At 37.8% G+C, this 16,784-nt stretch overlaps 1 protein-coding gene across 4 annotated transcripts in view; it reads right to left on the minus strand.

Annotated features, from left to right (window-relative positions):
• Ero1b (endoplasmic reticulum oxidoreductase 1 beta) overlaps positions 1–16,784 on the minus strand; it is a 54,270-nt gene that overhangs the window by 24,359 nt on the left and 13,127 nt on the right. For all 4 annotated transcript variants that reach the window (XM_047520562.1, XM_047520564.1, XM_047520565.1 and 1 more), the window contains exons 3-5: positions 15,074–15,157; positions 11,577–11,618; positions 9,754–9,836 (exon numbers count right to left, since the gene is read on the minus strand). In XM_047520562.1, the coding sequence (XP_047376518.1) occupies positions 9,754–9,836; positions 11,577–11,618; positions 15,074–15,157 (209 nt within the window). The remainder of the gene's footprint in view (positions 1–9,753; positions 9,837–11,576; positions 11,619–15,073; positions 15,158–16,784) is intronic.

Raw genomic sequence — 16,784 nt, forward strand, 5'->3', positions numbered from 1 at the left:
CACTTTTTCATGTATTTATTGATCACCTCTATATCTTCTGTGAAGTGTCTGCCCAGTTCCTTAGCCCATTTATTGATCGGGTTCTTTGTATTTTTGGTGTAAAGTTTTTTAAGTTCTTTATAAACTCTGGAGATTAGTGCTCTGAGGTGTGTGTGGAAAAGATTTTCTCCCACTCTGTAGGCTCTCTTTTCACATTACTGATTGTTTCCTTTGCTGAGCAAAAGCTTTTTAGTTTGAATCTACCCCATTTATTGATTCGTGCTTTTATTTCTTGTGCTATGGGGGTCCTGTTAAGGAAGTTGGGTCCTAAGTCAATGTGAGTTTTGTACAGGGTAACAAATAGGGGTTTAATTTCATTTTAATGCATATGGATTTCCAGTTTTGGCAGCACCATTTGTTGGAGAGTCTATCTTTTCTCCATTGTATGTTTTTGGCACCTTTGTCTAGTAAGAGATAACTGTACTTATGTGGGTATGTCTCCACGTCTTCTATCCTGTATCACTGGTCTACCTATCTATTTTGGTGCCAATACCACACTTTTTTTGTTACTACTGCTCTATAGTAGAGTTTAAGGTCTGGTATTGTGGTACCTCCTGCATCACTCTTCCTGCCCAGGACTGCTTTGGCTATTCTGGATCTTTTGTTCTTCCAGATGAATTTCATGATTGCTTTCTCAATTTATATGAGAAATGTCATTGAAACTTTAATAGGAATTGTGTTAAATCTGTATAGCACCTTTGGAAGTATGGCCATTTTGATAATATTAATTCTGCCTATCCAAGAACATGGGAGATCTTTCCATCTTCTAAGATGTTCTTCACTTTCTTTCTTTAATGCTCTATAGTTGTCATTATAGAGATCTTTCACCTCTTTAGTTAGATTGATTCCCAAGTATTTTATTTTTTTGAGGTTACTGTGAATGGAGTTGTTTTCCTCATTTCCCTTTCAGATGTTTCATCGCTTATGAATAAAAATGCTTTAGATTTATGCGTGTTGATTTTATATCCTGCTCTTTTGCATTCTTTTATGAGGTCTATTAGTTTTCTTTTTTTTTTTTTTTTTGTTATGGTGAAATGCTTTTAATAACCTGCATTCTCCAGCAATGGGAGGATACATATATGCTCAATACTTAGGAAATTATAGATTAAGGAAATAATTATATATATATGTATGCATAATGAATACACACACACATATATATATATACCCATACCTCCCGTGTGTGTGTGGGCATGCATCACATCTGAAAAGAAAGGTTCAGTCTGGATCAATAAAAGTAACAACTGATGCTGCAGGAGCTGCAGTAACTGAGAAGGAGTGTGGGGTAATAAGGTCTGCAGCCACACCTGGTCCCCAAAGTAGTGACAAAGTCAAAACTAGTCTCTTCACTGCCACTTAAGAGTCTAGTTACAAAATTGGAGTCTATTTGCCTCAAATTTTCCATATAAAGAAAAAAGTATGAATGTAGCAAAAATAATTTTAGTTCATAAAACTAGAGGACAGGCGGCCCTTTGTCCCAGGACACACACGCGGGAAACTGACACTGAGATGCTCACAGATGCCACTGGCCAGTGGAAGGAACACTTGGTTGACACCTAAAAACCCACAGGGCCGGCACCGCCCGCTGCCCAATTCACACAGCAGGAATGACACGAGAGCCACTAACGGACAGGGGAAAGGCTGGCTCCCCCTCTGCTCTCTGAGCCCTCAAGAGAGCCCTTGCTGCCCAAGGTCCACTGCCACCTCTCCACCCGGGTCCAGAGGAGCTGGTGCTCAGGTGCCACACCTTCCATGGTCATTGCCCAGCCTCCAGTGCCCATGGCACACCAGGGAAGGAGTGGCCTCACCAACCAGGTGGGAGTCAGGGTTCTGGCTGCCCAAAGGCTGGAGGACGACGGTCAGGGGTCCGGGGTGCAGAGGTGGGCTCTTGTGTTCACGCTCCTTGCTGCTGTGACAGGACACCATTTCAATATCCCCAAACTTGTGGTCACTGCACATGCTTGTCAAGTACAAAACAGGTGATGTGTGTCCAGCCTTCCTACACATGCCCTCTGGAGCCCACTGACACAGAGATGGTGAGAGGGGGACTGTCATGTCATGGAAAGCCACCATGCTGCAGGCTCCTAATATGTCCTTGTCATTGGTTGAGGTGTCATAGTGCACAGGATGGTTGGTGTGGACCTGCTTCAGTCTCTCAAGCAGGGTCTCCACCAAGGTCTCTCTATCCTTGAGCTTGATGAACTGGAAGGCCATCTTGCTCCTGATGCTGATGAGGATGGGGCTGGGCAGCAGACTGGTGTCCTGCATCTTCTCCATGCTCACTACCTCTCTGAGCGGAAGGACAACATTGTAGCAGCCATCTTCTCTGCTGGCAAAGCAGGTGGAGCTGTCAGAGGAAAACATGCACCCTGCAGTGTGGAACCGACTGAAGGGTGTCCAGAGGAGCAGTCCACCACAGTGTGCAGCTTCTCCTTTCTTGGTAGCCTCTTGGTGATCTGGCTTGGCTCCTGCACATCTGGCTCCAGACCTCATTATCCAGCAGCCTCTGTAGCATCACATCTACCAGCTGCTCCATGATCTTCAAGACCGCATCCAAGATCAGAAACATGGAGGAGTCATGCTCCTTATTCTGCGTGGTGATCCGGATGGTGTCCGCCACAAAGACATTGGATGTCCTTTCCAATTTCTTGGGATATCAACCCAAGGGATTACAAGTTGAACTTCACCTTCCCCTTGACAAAACTGGCCATGTTGTCTTTATAATCAAACACAGAGTATGGAGGAGATTCTGTCCCAGCCAGTTCCAGTGCTGGTTGATTTCCTCTAATGTGGCACCAGTGGCTATGGCCCAGTGAATGTCGCATCCATCCAGGAACTCTCCACATGCTATGGGAGAGTACACCTGTGAGCCAGGAACTTGAAGCAGAACTTGAAAGGGAGTGACCTCGGTGTTGGAATCCAGCACTGCCTCCAGAGCACCCTCTGGGCCACTGGTGAGGTGACCGATCCCCTCGCCGTGCCCGCAGCAAGTGTGGCAAGAAGTAGCTGCTGCTCCTCTGGGCCACCCAGAGCTTCAGGGTTCTTCACGTACTTCCTCGGGCTTGAGCCACATCCCAGTGATCCGGCTGCGCTGAGGGGAGCCGCTTCACATCGCCCCGCCACCCGCAGACCAGGCCCAGTTCGGTGGGCAGGAGGCAGCGGCAGCGTTAGTGCGGGAAACCCCAGCGCTTGCAGTTCCAGGAGCGCAGTTGGTCTATTAGTTTTCTGATGGAGTTTTTTGGATCTTCTAAATATAGAATCATGTCATCAGCAAATAGTGACAGTTTGAGTTCTTCTTTTCCTACTCGTATCCCTTTAATTTCTTTTGTCTAATTGTTCTGGCTAACATTTCAAGGATGATGTTGAATAGAAGTGGTGAAAGGGCATCCCTGTATTGTTCCACTTTTTAAAGGGAATGCTTTCAGTTTTTCTCCATTAAGAATGATGTTGGGGGCTAGGGATGTAGCTCAGTTGGTACAGTACCTGCCTTGCAAGTACTAGGCCCTGGGTTCAATCCCCAGCACTGCAAAAAAAAAAAAAAAAAAGAATGATGTTGGCTGTGAGCTTAGCATAAATAGCCTTTACAATGTTGAGGTATGTTCCTACTATCCCTATTTTTCCTAGTGTTTTGAGCATGAAGGGTATTGTATTTTGTTGAACATTTTCTCTGTGTCAACTGAAATAATCATATGAGTCTTAAACTTTTAAACTTAAGTCTACTGATGTGATGAATTACATTTATTGATTTCCAGATGTTGAATCAACCTTGCATCCTGGGGATGAACCCCACTCGACCATGGTGCACTATCTTCTTAGTATGTTTTTGTATGCAGTTTGCCAGGATTTTAAGTATTTTTGCATCTATATTCATCAGATATCAGTCTAAAATTTTCTTTCCTTGATGTGTCTTTGTCTGGTTTGTGTATGAGGGTGACATACTAGCTTCACAGAATGAGTTTAGAAGGGTTCCCTCCTTTTCTATTTCCTGGAACACTTTAAGTATTGGAATGAGTTCTTCTTTGAAGGTCTCACAGAACTCAGCTGAGAATCCGTCTGGTCCTCGGCTTTTCTTGGTTGATAGGCTTTTGATGACTTCTATTTCATTGTTTGAAATTGATCTGTTTAAATTGTGTATGTCCTCCTGGTTCGGTCTGGGAGGATCGTGTGTCTCTAGAAATTTGTTGATGTCTTTGATATTTTCTATTTTGTTGGAGTATAGATTTCTAAAGTGGCTTCTCGTTATGTTATGTATTTCATTGGTGTCTGTCATGATATTTCCTTTTTCATCACCAATTTTAGTAATTTGAATTTTCACTCTCCTTCTCTTTGTTAGTGTGGCTAAGGGTTTATCTATTTTGTTTACTTTTTCAAAGAACAAACTTTCTGTTTTGTCAATTTTTTGAATTGTTTCTTTTGTTTCAGTTTCACTGATTTCAGCTCTGATTTTAATTATTTCCTGTCTTCTACTACTTTTGGTGTTCTTCTGTTCTTTTTCTAGGACTTTGAGCTATAATGTTAGGTCATTTAGTTGCTGACTTTTTATTCTTTTCTTGAATGTGCTCCATGCAATGAATTTTCCTATTAGTACTGCTTTCATAGTGTCCCAGAGATCTTGATATATTGTACTGTCATTCTCATTTACCTCTTAAGAATTTTTTAAATCTCCTCCCTGATGTTTTCCGTTATCCGTGCTTCATTTAATAGCATATTACTTAGTCTCCAGGTGTTGGAGTAATTTGTTATTTTGACATTGATTTCGAATTTCATTCTATTATGATCTGATGAGCACAAGGTAGTACCTCTATTTTTTTGCATTTACTAAGGGCTGCTTTGTGGCATAACACATGTTCTACTTTAGAGAAAGATCCATGTGCTGCTGAGAATTAAGTGCATTCGCTCATTGATGGACTATTCTACATATGTCTGTTAAGTCTAAATTATTGATTGTGTTACTGAGTTCTATGGTTTCTTTGTTTAGTTTTTGTTTGCAAGATCTATCCAGTGGTGACAGCAATGTGTTAAAGTCACCCAGAATTATTGTGTTTCAGTCTATTTGATTCCTGGAATTGAGAAGGATTTGTGTGATGTACATGGATGCACCATTGTTTGGGGCATAAATATTTATGATTGTTATGTCTTCCTGATTTATGGTTCCCTTAAGCAGTATGAAATGTCCTTCTTTATCCCTTCTAACTTTGGCTTGAAGTCCATTTTATCTGAAATAAGGATGGAAACTCACGCTTTTTTACTGAGTCCATGTGCATGGTAGGTTTTTTCCCATCCTTTCACCTTTAGTCTGTATATGTCCTTATCTATGAGATGAGTCTCTTGAAGGCAGCATATTGTTGGGTCTTTCTTTTTAATCCAATCTGCAAGTCTATGTCTTTTGATTTATAAATTTAGGCCATTAACATTCAGGGTTACTACTGAGATATGATTTGTATTCCTAGTCATTTGGGCTTATTTTGGGTTTTTAACTTGACTTGGTTTCTCCTTTGATTGGTTTTTCCTTTAAGGTAGTTCCTCCCTTTGCTGACCTACATTGTTGTTTTTTCATTCCTCCTCATGAAGTCTTTTGCTGAGAATATTCTGTAGCACAGGCTTTCTATTTGTAAATTCTTTTAACTTTTGTTTATCATGGAAGGATTGTATTTCGTCTTCAAATCTGAAGGTTAGTTTTGCTGGGTATAGCATTCTTGGTTGGTAACAATGTTCTTTCAGAGCTTGAAATATGTTGTTCCAGGCCCTTCTAACTTTTAGGGTCTGGGCTAAGAAATCTGCTGATCTCCATATGGGTTTCCCCCTATATGTAATCTGATGCTTTTCTCTTGTAGCCTTCAAAATCCTATCTTTATTTTGTATGTTAGGCATTTTCATTATAATGTGCCTTGGTGTGATCTGTTTGATTTTGTGAATTTGCTGTTCTGTAAGCCTCTTGTATTTGAATTTCCATTTCATTCTTCAGGTTTGGGAAATTTTCTGCTATTATTTCATTGAATAGGTTGTTCATTCCTTTGGTTTGTATCTCCGTGCCTTCCTCAATCCCGATAATTCTTAAATTTGGTCTTTTCATGATGTCCCATAGTTCTTGGAGGTTTCGTTCATGATTTCTTACCATCTTTCCTGTTGGGTCAACTTTATTTTCAAGATTAAATATTTTGTGTTCATTGTCTGAGGTACTGTCTTCCAAGTGATGTAGTCTGTTGGTGATGCTTTCCATTGAGTTTTTTATTTGGTTTATTGTTTCCTTCCTTTCAAGGACTTGTTTGTTTGTTTTTAGAATCTCTATCTCTTTGTTGAAATGATCTTTTGCTTCCTGAAGTTCCTCTTCCAACTGCTTATTGGTATTATCATTCATTGCCTGCATTTGCTCTCTTATCTCATCCTTTGCTTCACAAATCATTTTAATTATGTATAATCTGAACTCCTTTTCTGACATTTCTTCTACCTTACTGTCACTGGATTCTATTAATATACAATCTAGGTTTGTTTGGATCATTTTCTTCCCATGTTTTTTCGTGTTGTTCATGTATCTTCCCCTCTAGCAGTGCAGATCTGGGGTATTGCAGATTTCCCCCTATAGGCTTATAGTGACTCCGTTCCCAAAACCTCTTTAAGGGGGAGATCAATATTAGCAGTGCCCAGTACAGACAATATGCAGCCCTGTACCAAATAGCCCCTATGAAGACATTGACAGTATTGTCATAATAAACAGAATGAGTTCAATTATTATCTATAGCATAACAAATAGATTTGCAATAAGATCTGTAGTATCTAATGGAGGACAAAGAGGATGGGAAGGGGCGTAGGATGTAACTCTTAGTGGGATAGAAAAAGAGTATATAGAAGTTCTAGATTGTATAAAAAGTGAAAGTATAATCAAAAGAAGTTCATTGTTAGCATGAGAAAAGGGGGAAAGAGACTCAGGAAACAGGTAAACCAAAGGAAAATAGAACAAGAAAAGTAAAGAAATAAAAACTTAAAATTTTTCAAAAAGGAGAAAAAAATAAATCTACACTATAACAGTCATATAGTACTGAAACCTCCCAGTCTTCAGTAGCCTGATGCATGAGAGGTACCTGACAATGAGCTTCCAGTCTCCAGTAGGTGTCTCAGGATGGGATTTGCCCCACCTAAAGATGGGAGCTACTGCTTCCAGGATAATCCAAGATGGCCACTCTGGCTCCCAAATGTGTTGGCAAATGGGGAGCTGCTGCTGGAGCATGGGCATGGTCAGCCAGGGTTCCTGGAGATGGGGTGCAGTTGGTCGGGCAGGGGTCCTAGAGGCAGGGTGTGGCCAGTCGGACTGAGGGGTCCTGGAGATGGGGCTCAGTCAGTTCGGCCAGGGGTCCTACAGGTCCTGACTGTTGTCTCAAAACAGCGGCAGCCATGTGTAACCAAACCTGCAGGTACTGTAACAGTGGACTTCCAGGCAACAGCAGGCAGCTGGCAATCCATGGTGGTCTGCAGTCAGTCTGCTGGTTACTGGTGGATGATCGGCAGGTGGACCTCGGGCAATGGGTGATGGGTAGGTGAAAGGCAGGCGATGGGCAGGCAAGAGGCAGGCAAATGGTGGATGATAGGTGCCAGTCAGTGAGCAATCTGCACTCAAAAAGTAGTCGATATGCTTGCAGACTGCAGGTGATCACAGCAGACAAATGGGGTAAACAGCAGGGGATCCATAAGTAGCAAAGACTGCCTCACAGAGAATCAGATATCCTTTGCTTGAAACCTAAGTTATGGAGCGACAAGGAACGCAGCGTCCCTCTAATCCACCATCTTGGATCTCCCTCTTGAATTTTTTGACCTTGTCTTCTACTTTGCCCTTGATCCCTGTATGCCAGCCACACCAGCGTTCTCGTGGTTCCTCACAATCTAGGCACGACCCTGCCATCAGCCTCCTCAATAACACTTCATGTACTACCTGGGATGCACACCCCCAGGCAGCCATATAGTAACTTCAGCCTCCACCTTCTTCAGCACTGCACTCAAATGTCCTGTTATCACTCTGGTCTTCTCTGACCACCCAATTTCATATGGTATCACCCCCTCTACTCTGAGTCCTCTCCATTCTTCTTCCCTGCCTCACTTTTCTCCCTGGCACTCACCATCACTTTACTTATTTCTCAATATTGTATTTATTGCATTATCTTCCCCAAAAAGGATTAAGTTACATGAGGGCATAAGTATATGCTACTACTTTCCTAATAGACCAGAACAATGCCTGGCACCTTGTGGGCATTCACTTGTTGAAAAAGAAACAAATATCCAATAAACATATGAAAAAAAAAAGCTCAAACTAACCAGCAATCAAACTATACATTTTAAAAAAATGAGGTACAATTTCAGTCAACAAAAATCACCAACTTTTAGTAAGAATGTGAAGGACAAAAACAATCTCTCTGCTCTGGAGGTAGTACACAGGCACACAAGTACCTGGAATGTCATCAGGCAATCTCAAGAACAGCTGCAAAAGGACAATTCTAAGATTAAGCACTTTCGCTACCAGGGTACAACAAAAACATTTAGGAATGCTTAAGGTAGCAGGGTTTGTACAAAGAAAAAAATCTAAACAGTCTAAATGTTCATCAGTAGAACAGATAACCAATATGTAGTATGTTTATATGATGAAAACCATCAGTTTAAAAGAATGAGAGAAATCTGTTTCAACATGCATAGAGCTAGAAAGCAAACTGACAATGAAAAGTTGCAGAATGTTATAAGTAATACTCTATCATTTATGAAAGAAAAAAAAGGCCATTTGCATAATATTATGTTATTTATAAATATAAATCTAGATGATAAAAACATGAACTGGATATATAACAAATTCTTGAGATTATTTATAAGAAAAAAGGGAAGAAATAGGGAACAGAACACAAAGAATTTTAAATTTATATATAATGTTTATTATTTCTTAAGGAAACTGATGAAATTACATTGCTATACTGTGTACATGTACAAATAAATAATAATGAATTCCACTATTAGGTATGATTATAAAGCAACAATTAAAAAAGTATAAAAAAAAATAAAACATGGCAGAAAATGCCAAGGTGTATTCATTTGTAGTGAGGGATATAAAGGCACTTATTATATCATCCCTTTTACTTTTCTATATTAAGATTTTTAATATTAAATAAACTACTAAATTTATTATGAGTCTGAATCAATTATAAAACAAATACAAATCTAAACAAATGGAAGTTAAAAAGAATTTCTGCAATAATCCATTCCTAACTATGGATTATATTCAATTATTTTACACTGCATAAACTATTTATAAATTATATTGGCCTCAAAAACAAATGTCTGCTTAAAGCAAATAACAAAATTAGCAGAAAAAAAAAAATCAATGAAACTTATTGTTAAAAACTTATCATTCAAAATGTAACATCGAATAGAATATGTAAACTGAACTATTATTTATAAAAGACTTATAGTTTCAAGACCCGTAAGCCCTGCTAGCTGAGTAATCTAAATTTCTACTTTTTAACATATTTGCTATTTATGATATATCACAGAAATTTAAGAACAAATAAGCCAAGAAAGAGGCAAAACTATTATGGAATTTAAGGAGAAATTTTTCTTCCTTAAAAATATATTAGCGAAAAATTTAATGTTTAGCAAAAATGATTTTCCAAAATCTTAAGAGATAATTAATATTAAACTAAATAAGAGAATATCTTTTTAATACTAATAAGTTAAACTTGCCTTAATGTGTTGTTAATTGCTCCCAGTTTATTAGCTTGCTCACAATCTTGTAATTCTTTGGTATTGTTTGCCACTTTCAAGTACTGCAAGGAAGTTAACAGTAAGTTTAAGAACAATTATATCTTTCTCCTTTTAGCTTCTACTGGCAGAATAATCTGTCAATATAGGTACACTAAATATAGACACATCCTATTGTCAAAATACTTGACATATATAAGAAATACTAATAAAATGAGGCACCAATTTTTAGTATTAAATAAGCGAAGAGTAACATTTTAACAATTGGCATTAGTGTGTTGGTGATGACAGAGGAAAACTCATTTGGGAAAGAAAGTTAATAATAAATATCTAGAATTACAAAAATGCATAAACTCTTAAAATTAGCAGTCATTAATGAGATCATATCCACGGTAACAAAAACAAACAAAAGGCAGCACCACTTCAGAGAGTTATTTGTCATTGTCTTATAATGTTGAGATAGGCATGCCCTGTGGTCCAGCAATTCTACTGGATTGTAGTTGCAGAACTAGAGGAACATTACCTATGTGCACAATGGGACAAAGTACTAGGGCATCATTTTTTTGTAGCAGTAAAAAATGGAAACAATTGAATGTTCATGTATAGAGGACTTTTACTCTGTATAAAAATTATACAACTGACTACTACATAGTTATTAGAATGAGTGAACAAAATTCACATATATCAAGAGAAAAAAATTCAAAACCCTAAGACTAAATGAAGGCTGGGCACTGTGGTGCACACCTACAATACCAGCTACTTGGGAGGCTGAGGCAGGAGGATCAAAAGTGCAAAGCCAGCCTGGGCAACTTAGTGGGACCCTGTCTACAAAGGGCTGGGAATACAAGAGTTTAGTGGTAGAGGCACCCAGATTTGCTACCAAAAAGGAAAAAGAGAGAAAGAGTGAAGGAGGAAAGACTGAGTTAACCATACAAACTATATAGAGAATAAAATGTTTTTGACATGAAGAAACAAATAAAATATTTAAATTTTTAAAAAAATTTACACAAAATAATCTATATATTACTTGTGGATACAAGTGTAATTAGAATATAAAACCACAGAACACTTCAGAAAAATGGTCAGCCCTGGGGAGGGAGGAAACGGAATGGAATTGGGAAGGTGGTGTGGCTTTCAACTGCCTTTACATGGTTTTATTAAAGATTTGAAACAAAACTATGAGAATGTGAGCACAGACAATACATGGGCAAGAAATCAAGAAGAAAATGGAGAGGATGCACAAGAAGAATGCGGAAAGAGGGGATGATGATCTTCATTACACATGTCCAATAGTGAAAAACTAAAAGTAAACCATTACCCAGAAATATGAATGGGAAAAAAAAAATCAAGGCATACTCCTAAGAACAAAAAGGTAGTCTTTAAAAAGGGGCAGTTTAACAACATCTATGAGTGCACTCTGCTTTAAATATCCTAATTTTTTTCTTGATCCAATAGACTCCTGAATCTAACAGGTAGACTAGTTGAAATAGAAGACTAAAAACACCCATGTAACAAAACACTTGTTGAACAGGTGATATAACACTAAGTTACAGTTCAGAATTCTTCTAAAGGTTCCACAAACAGACCTGAAATAACTTCAAAAGAAGCTAGGAATGTAGGACCTCTCTGCTTGCTGCAAGGTTTGGGGAGTTGGAATGCAAGGTTTGGGGAGTTGGAATTCAAAGGCAAAACATCTCCATGCCCAACTAACCGTGTTATGGTTTTCTGCTGCAACAACTGTCAAGTATTATAAATGATAAGTGTCACTATGTAAAGCAGAAATTTTCAAGGAAGAAGTGACTCACCTTATTAGAATGCCCGGCTTTAATTCCAACTGGAATTTTACTCTTAAAAGAACAATAACAATTTAGAAAGTGATTCAGAGTATTTTCTTCTATGGGGAGCAAATACACATTCATTCAAATTCTGTTTTCATATTACCTCTTGAGATAAAAGCAAAGAGTTACCCCAATTTACAGGCTTGTATTTCAAAGTACAGAGTCAAACATCAGCTCTAATAATTTCTTATGCTATTTCTTCTATATAATTCATATCATTTTTAGGGTAAGAAAACTGACACTTTTCCATAAACTTTCTAACTACAGAAAAGGAAGCTTTAAAAAAATTCAAAAATATTTGATATATTTTGTTCAACTTTAATTTCTGCTCTGAGATAACATTTAAAGTTTAGACAATTTTGGATTACAAGGAAATAAGAGTCAGTTTTCTGACACAAAGGCAGGAAACACTAAGGTTTATCAATCTACATAATCTAGGATTTACCAATGGAAAAACTGTTAGGTCCAACGTTTTTTTCCCCACAAAGCTAATAATTCATGTTAGGCTTTGATAAATCAATCTATGAAGTATTTCCAAATAGAACTTGAAACAAAAATCATACCCAAAAGAAAACAATCCCAGATTGATCCTTTGATCAACTCAGGACTGAAGTCTAAACTTGGCTACTTAAGGGCTAGCAAATAACTGCAAATTACCTATTAATAAGACTATGTAGATAAAAATGTTACTTGCTGCCAATATTTTATCATTTAAGCATTTTTTCTAATATATCTAATAGGGGGTAGGAGAGAAAATTATGAAACTCAAGTCAAATCTAGATAGTCAGAGTTACGGAATTCTGAATTTACATTCTGGAATAAACATTAACCGAAAGTGTCCTCTGACTACTGTATGTATTCCAGTCAATATAGTATGCTAAAAGTTAAAAGCTTTTTAAAAGATTTGATGTAGAACATAATGACTTTATCAAATCTTAGATACAAGTCATGCATAAATTGCCATGAATAACATAAAACATCCAAAAAAGAATTATTAAAAGCAATGGTAAATTAAAAAAAAAAAAAAAACACTAAAATCAAGCATAGAACTTGGACTTGGTAACTGCCACTAACTCAAATAATATGAAGTAGTCTGTAAACTACAAAGTGACCCTCACAATCAAATTAGATCTCAAATTCTAGAAAGCAAACTGCATCACAAGTTTGGGTACAATATGAAATGCCTAATAAATTTTTCCCCAAAGACAAACAAATACAAATATCACCTTATGTGAAGAATCAATAAGAAGATGTGTATCTCCGGGGAAAAGGAAAAGGAATGGAGGAACCGGGATCTTTAAATGTATATGTGTTTTATTTCCTATGTTGGGGGTTCTTACACAATTCAACACTTCAGTTTCTGTTATGGTTCAGACATGTGGTGTCCCCTAAAAGCTCATGTGTAAGACAATGAAAGAAAGTTTAAAGGTGAAATGATCGGGTTATGAGTGTTCCAATATAATCAGTGCCATTGCTCCCCTAATACGGATTAACTGGGCCATAACTATAGGCAGGTAGAGAGTGTGGCTGGAGGAGGTGGGTCAACAGGGGCATGACTTTGGCGTTGATATTTTTTCCATGGTTAGTGGAACACTCTACTTCCTGATCGCCATGTCTGAGCTGCATTCCTCCTCCAAAAACATTCTGCCATGGTGTTCTGCCTCACCTCAGGCCCAGAGCAACAGAGTACCTCCAAAACCATTAGCAACAAACTGGAGTCACTGAGACCTCTAAAACCATGAGCATCAAACTTTTCCTTCTCTAAAACTGTTCTTGAGGTCTTCTGGTCCCAGCAGCAAAAAAGCTGACAAAACAGTTTGCTATTATTAGAAACTTAACAAAGGAGGATAATCCATGGTAGATAAGAGAGTTAACCTGAAAAGCAAACAATTTAGCAATACATAATCTGTATCAAAGTCAAATAATGAACTCTCACAATTCAGCTGTAAGAAAACATCTCCATTTAAAAATGGGCAAAGCAGGGCTGGGTGTGCAGCTCAGTGACAGAGCACTTGCCTAGAGTGTACAAATCCTGGCGAGATCTCCAGGACCATGGAATAAAAAGAAACAATACCAAGGTCCTGTTCCAAAAGGAGAGTTTAAAGAGACATAACCGCCAAATGTAATATACAATTCTGACTGAATTCTAAACAAAAATGTAAGAAAAAAAATTTTTTTTACTTTTTTTGCTATAAAGTACAAGCATATTCAGTCAGTTGGCAATATTTAATTCAGGTTTATAGGTTAGACATCAGTATTGTATTAATGTTAATTTTCTGATTTATTAATTTTGTGGTAAGTAAAGTTTCCTTTTTACCAGTGCCTTACAATTATGCATAATAGTGGGATTCATTGTTACATATTCATACGTGCAACACAACATAACAGTATAATTTGGTCAATTTCATTCCCTAGCACCTCCCAGTGACTTGGAAGGGTAACTCAGAAGGAATGCAAGCTCAAGGCAGGTCTTGGCAATTTAGCAAAACACTGTCTCAAAATAAAAGTAAATCAATTTTTAAAAAAAGAATTTGCCAGGAGAGGTGGTGCACACCTATACCCAGCGACTCTGGGGGCTGCAGCAGGAGGACTGCAAGTTCAGAGTCAGTTTCAGAAACTTAGTGAGATCCTGTCTCAAAATAAAAAGGGCTGAAGATGTAGCTCAGTGATAAAGCACCATTGGATTAAATTCCTAGTACAAAAAAATAAATTTTCCTTTTAGAATGGACATTGGTCCCAAAGCTTCTTTTTTTTTCCTTTTACTATTTTTAAGGGCAAAAAAATTGAACTCATTAAAAAAAGTAAAAGGTGAAATAAAAACATAGCTTATAACTAATTACTACTGAAGGAGAAGAATACAACTAATTATTCTAGATATCAAAATCTAAGGACTAGTGAGGAAGCTCAGTGGTAGGCCCTGGGTTCCATCTCCAGTACTAAAAAGGAAAAAAAAAAAAAAAAAAAAACCGAAGTCTAAAATGTCGCATTCTGTTGGTAAAAGGTATACCATTTATAAACAAGGCATTTTTGAACAAGACCAGATGAAAACACAATTCCAAGCCTGAAATTTCCCTACTTTAACCCACTGAAATTTCCATCCTAAATCTGAAGTACAGGATGCAGTACTTTTTTTTACCTTTTGGTCTATGAAGCAAGACACAGATTCAATAGAGCATGAAATAAAAGTCAATGGTATATCCAGTCTTCTATCCAGGCTTCTTATTTTCCTTTCTTCCATTTTAGAATCAGAGTACACATACTTCTGATCCACAAGTACCACTAAACCCATTTTAGTGACAAGTATAGAATAAATGTTCAATAATCTGGTTATAAAGCAGAGTTGAAAGCATGTGAATTTTTAAAGTACAAATCCATTGACATTAGTCTAAAATAAAGAGGTTTATCTAAAGTCCAAGAAAAAGCAAGTTTTTCACTATTGTTTTATTTTTATGTATTTATTATACCTCTGGACAGGGTTCCACATGACAGTCTTTTATTGAACAGTGGCCATCTTCTGCCCAGAAAGGACATGGTCGCTTCAGATTAACCTGAGAGAAAGAACAAATTAATTTCGGTGAATGTGTATTGTAATTACAGAATGTTTGCCAAATGTCACTGACTACCAGTGACAAGGTGGTGAGAAGGAAGAAAAAGCTTCCTTTCCTGTGGCACCTATATAGTTCAGATTTTAAATTACTAAGTTTTTTCAGACACTGAAATGCAATATCAATTTTTGAAATATATGGCTATTTAGTCCTGTGACACTTGAAAAAGGGAACAACTTTCAAGTTCACTCTCTTCTGAAGAACACTTGACAGCAATTTAGGACTATTTTCATGGTTCTCTTGTGCATCCAATCCCTAAAGGAATGTGTACTGAGATCTGCTAAGTGTCAATCACTGGGCTAGGATCCAGGAAAACAAAGAAGCAGAAAAAGAACTTTCCTTCTGGAACTTAAAATATACTGAAGGAAACAAATTGAATTAGTGTACATTTATTTAATTGCAAGTTTAGCTAAGTGCTATGAAAGAAAACCCAGAGTTATGTAACAGTGAGGCTGGTGGATGGTGGCCTCTGAGGACTCACGTAACATTTCAGGAGAGAGAGAAGCTAGAGAAGCATGCATCTGGATAAGGCAATAAAGATCGTGGATAGTTTTGGGAACTGAGAACCATGAGTTGGGCTCATGTTTAGTGGGGAACAGGAATAAGGACAGAGGGAGGCCGGCAGGTCATGCAGGACAATTTAACCATGATAAAAGCTCTACATTTTCATATTCTACACATAACCGGAACCTGGTAATTCAATAGGACTTCAACAGGACAGAAGAACTGCCTATGCCAAAAATCTAGGGCTTACTCATTTTATTCCTTTATATAATTCATTATCTACTTTTCACCACCTCCACTATTGCCACTTATCTCCTAAGTTACTCTAACAATCTCCCTGCTCCTACCACCGTCTATTCCACACACCACTTATTCCACAGCTCACAAAGCAAATCATATCCTATCAATCCCAGCCAAAAATCTTTCTCTGACTTCCCATATCCCTTAGACCAAATTCAGTCAGCAGCAAGCTCCACAGGGTCCTTGCCTATTCTGGTCTCTCACCCACCTCTCTGGCATACATACACCTATAATCCCAGATACTCCAGAGGCTGAGGCAGGACAATGGCAAATTCAAGGCCAATCTAGGTAACTTAGAATTGATCTCAAATATAAATTTAAGAAAGGGGTAGGGATACAGTTTAGTGGCAGATTCAACCCCCTGTACCAAGTAAATAGTGGGGGCAGAGTTGATGTGAGTGATCAAACTCAAATTGTTATCAACTTAAAATAACCTGCTCTTGAATTTTGTGTAAGCCCCATGGTAACCACAAAGCAAAACCCTTCACAGATACACAAAAGATTAAAAAGTAAGTATTCAGTGCATACCACTACAAAAAATCATCAAACCACAAAGGAAGGCAACAAGAGAGGAAAAGAACAACAAAGGATCTAAAAAAATTACCAGAAAACAATTAATAAAATGGCAACAGCAAGTCTTTACCTACCAATAATAATCTTGAGTTTAAATGGATTTTCTCCAATCAAAAGACTGAGTGGCTGAATAAATTTTTTAAAATGATCTAACTGTATGCCTACCTACATGAGACGGATGTCTGCCCTAAGA

Source organism: Sciurus carolinensis, chromosome 12 (genome assembly GCF_902686445.1).
Source record: "Sciurus carolinensis chromosome 12, mSciCar1.2, whole genome shotgun sequence".
Lineage (NCBI taxonomy): Eukaryota > Metazoa > Chordata > Mammalia > Rodentia > Sciuridae > Sciurus > Sciurus carolinensis.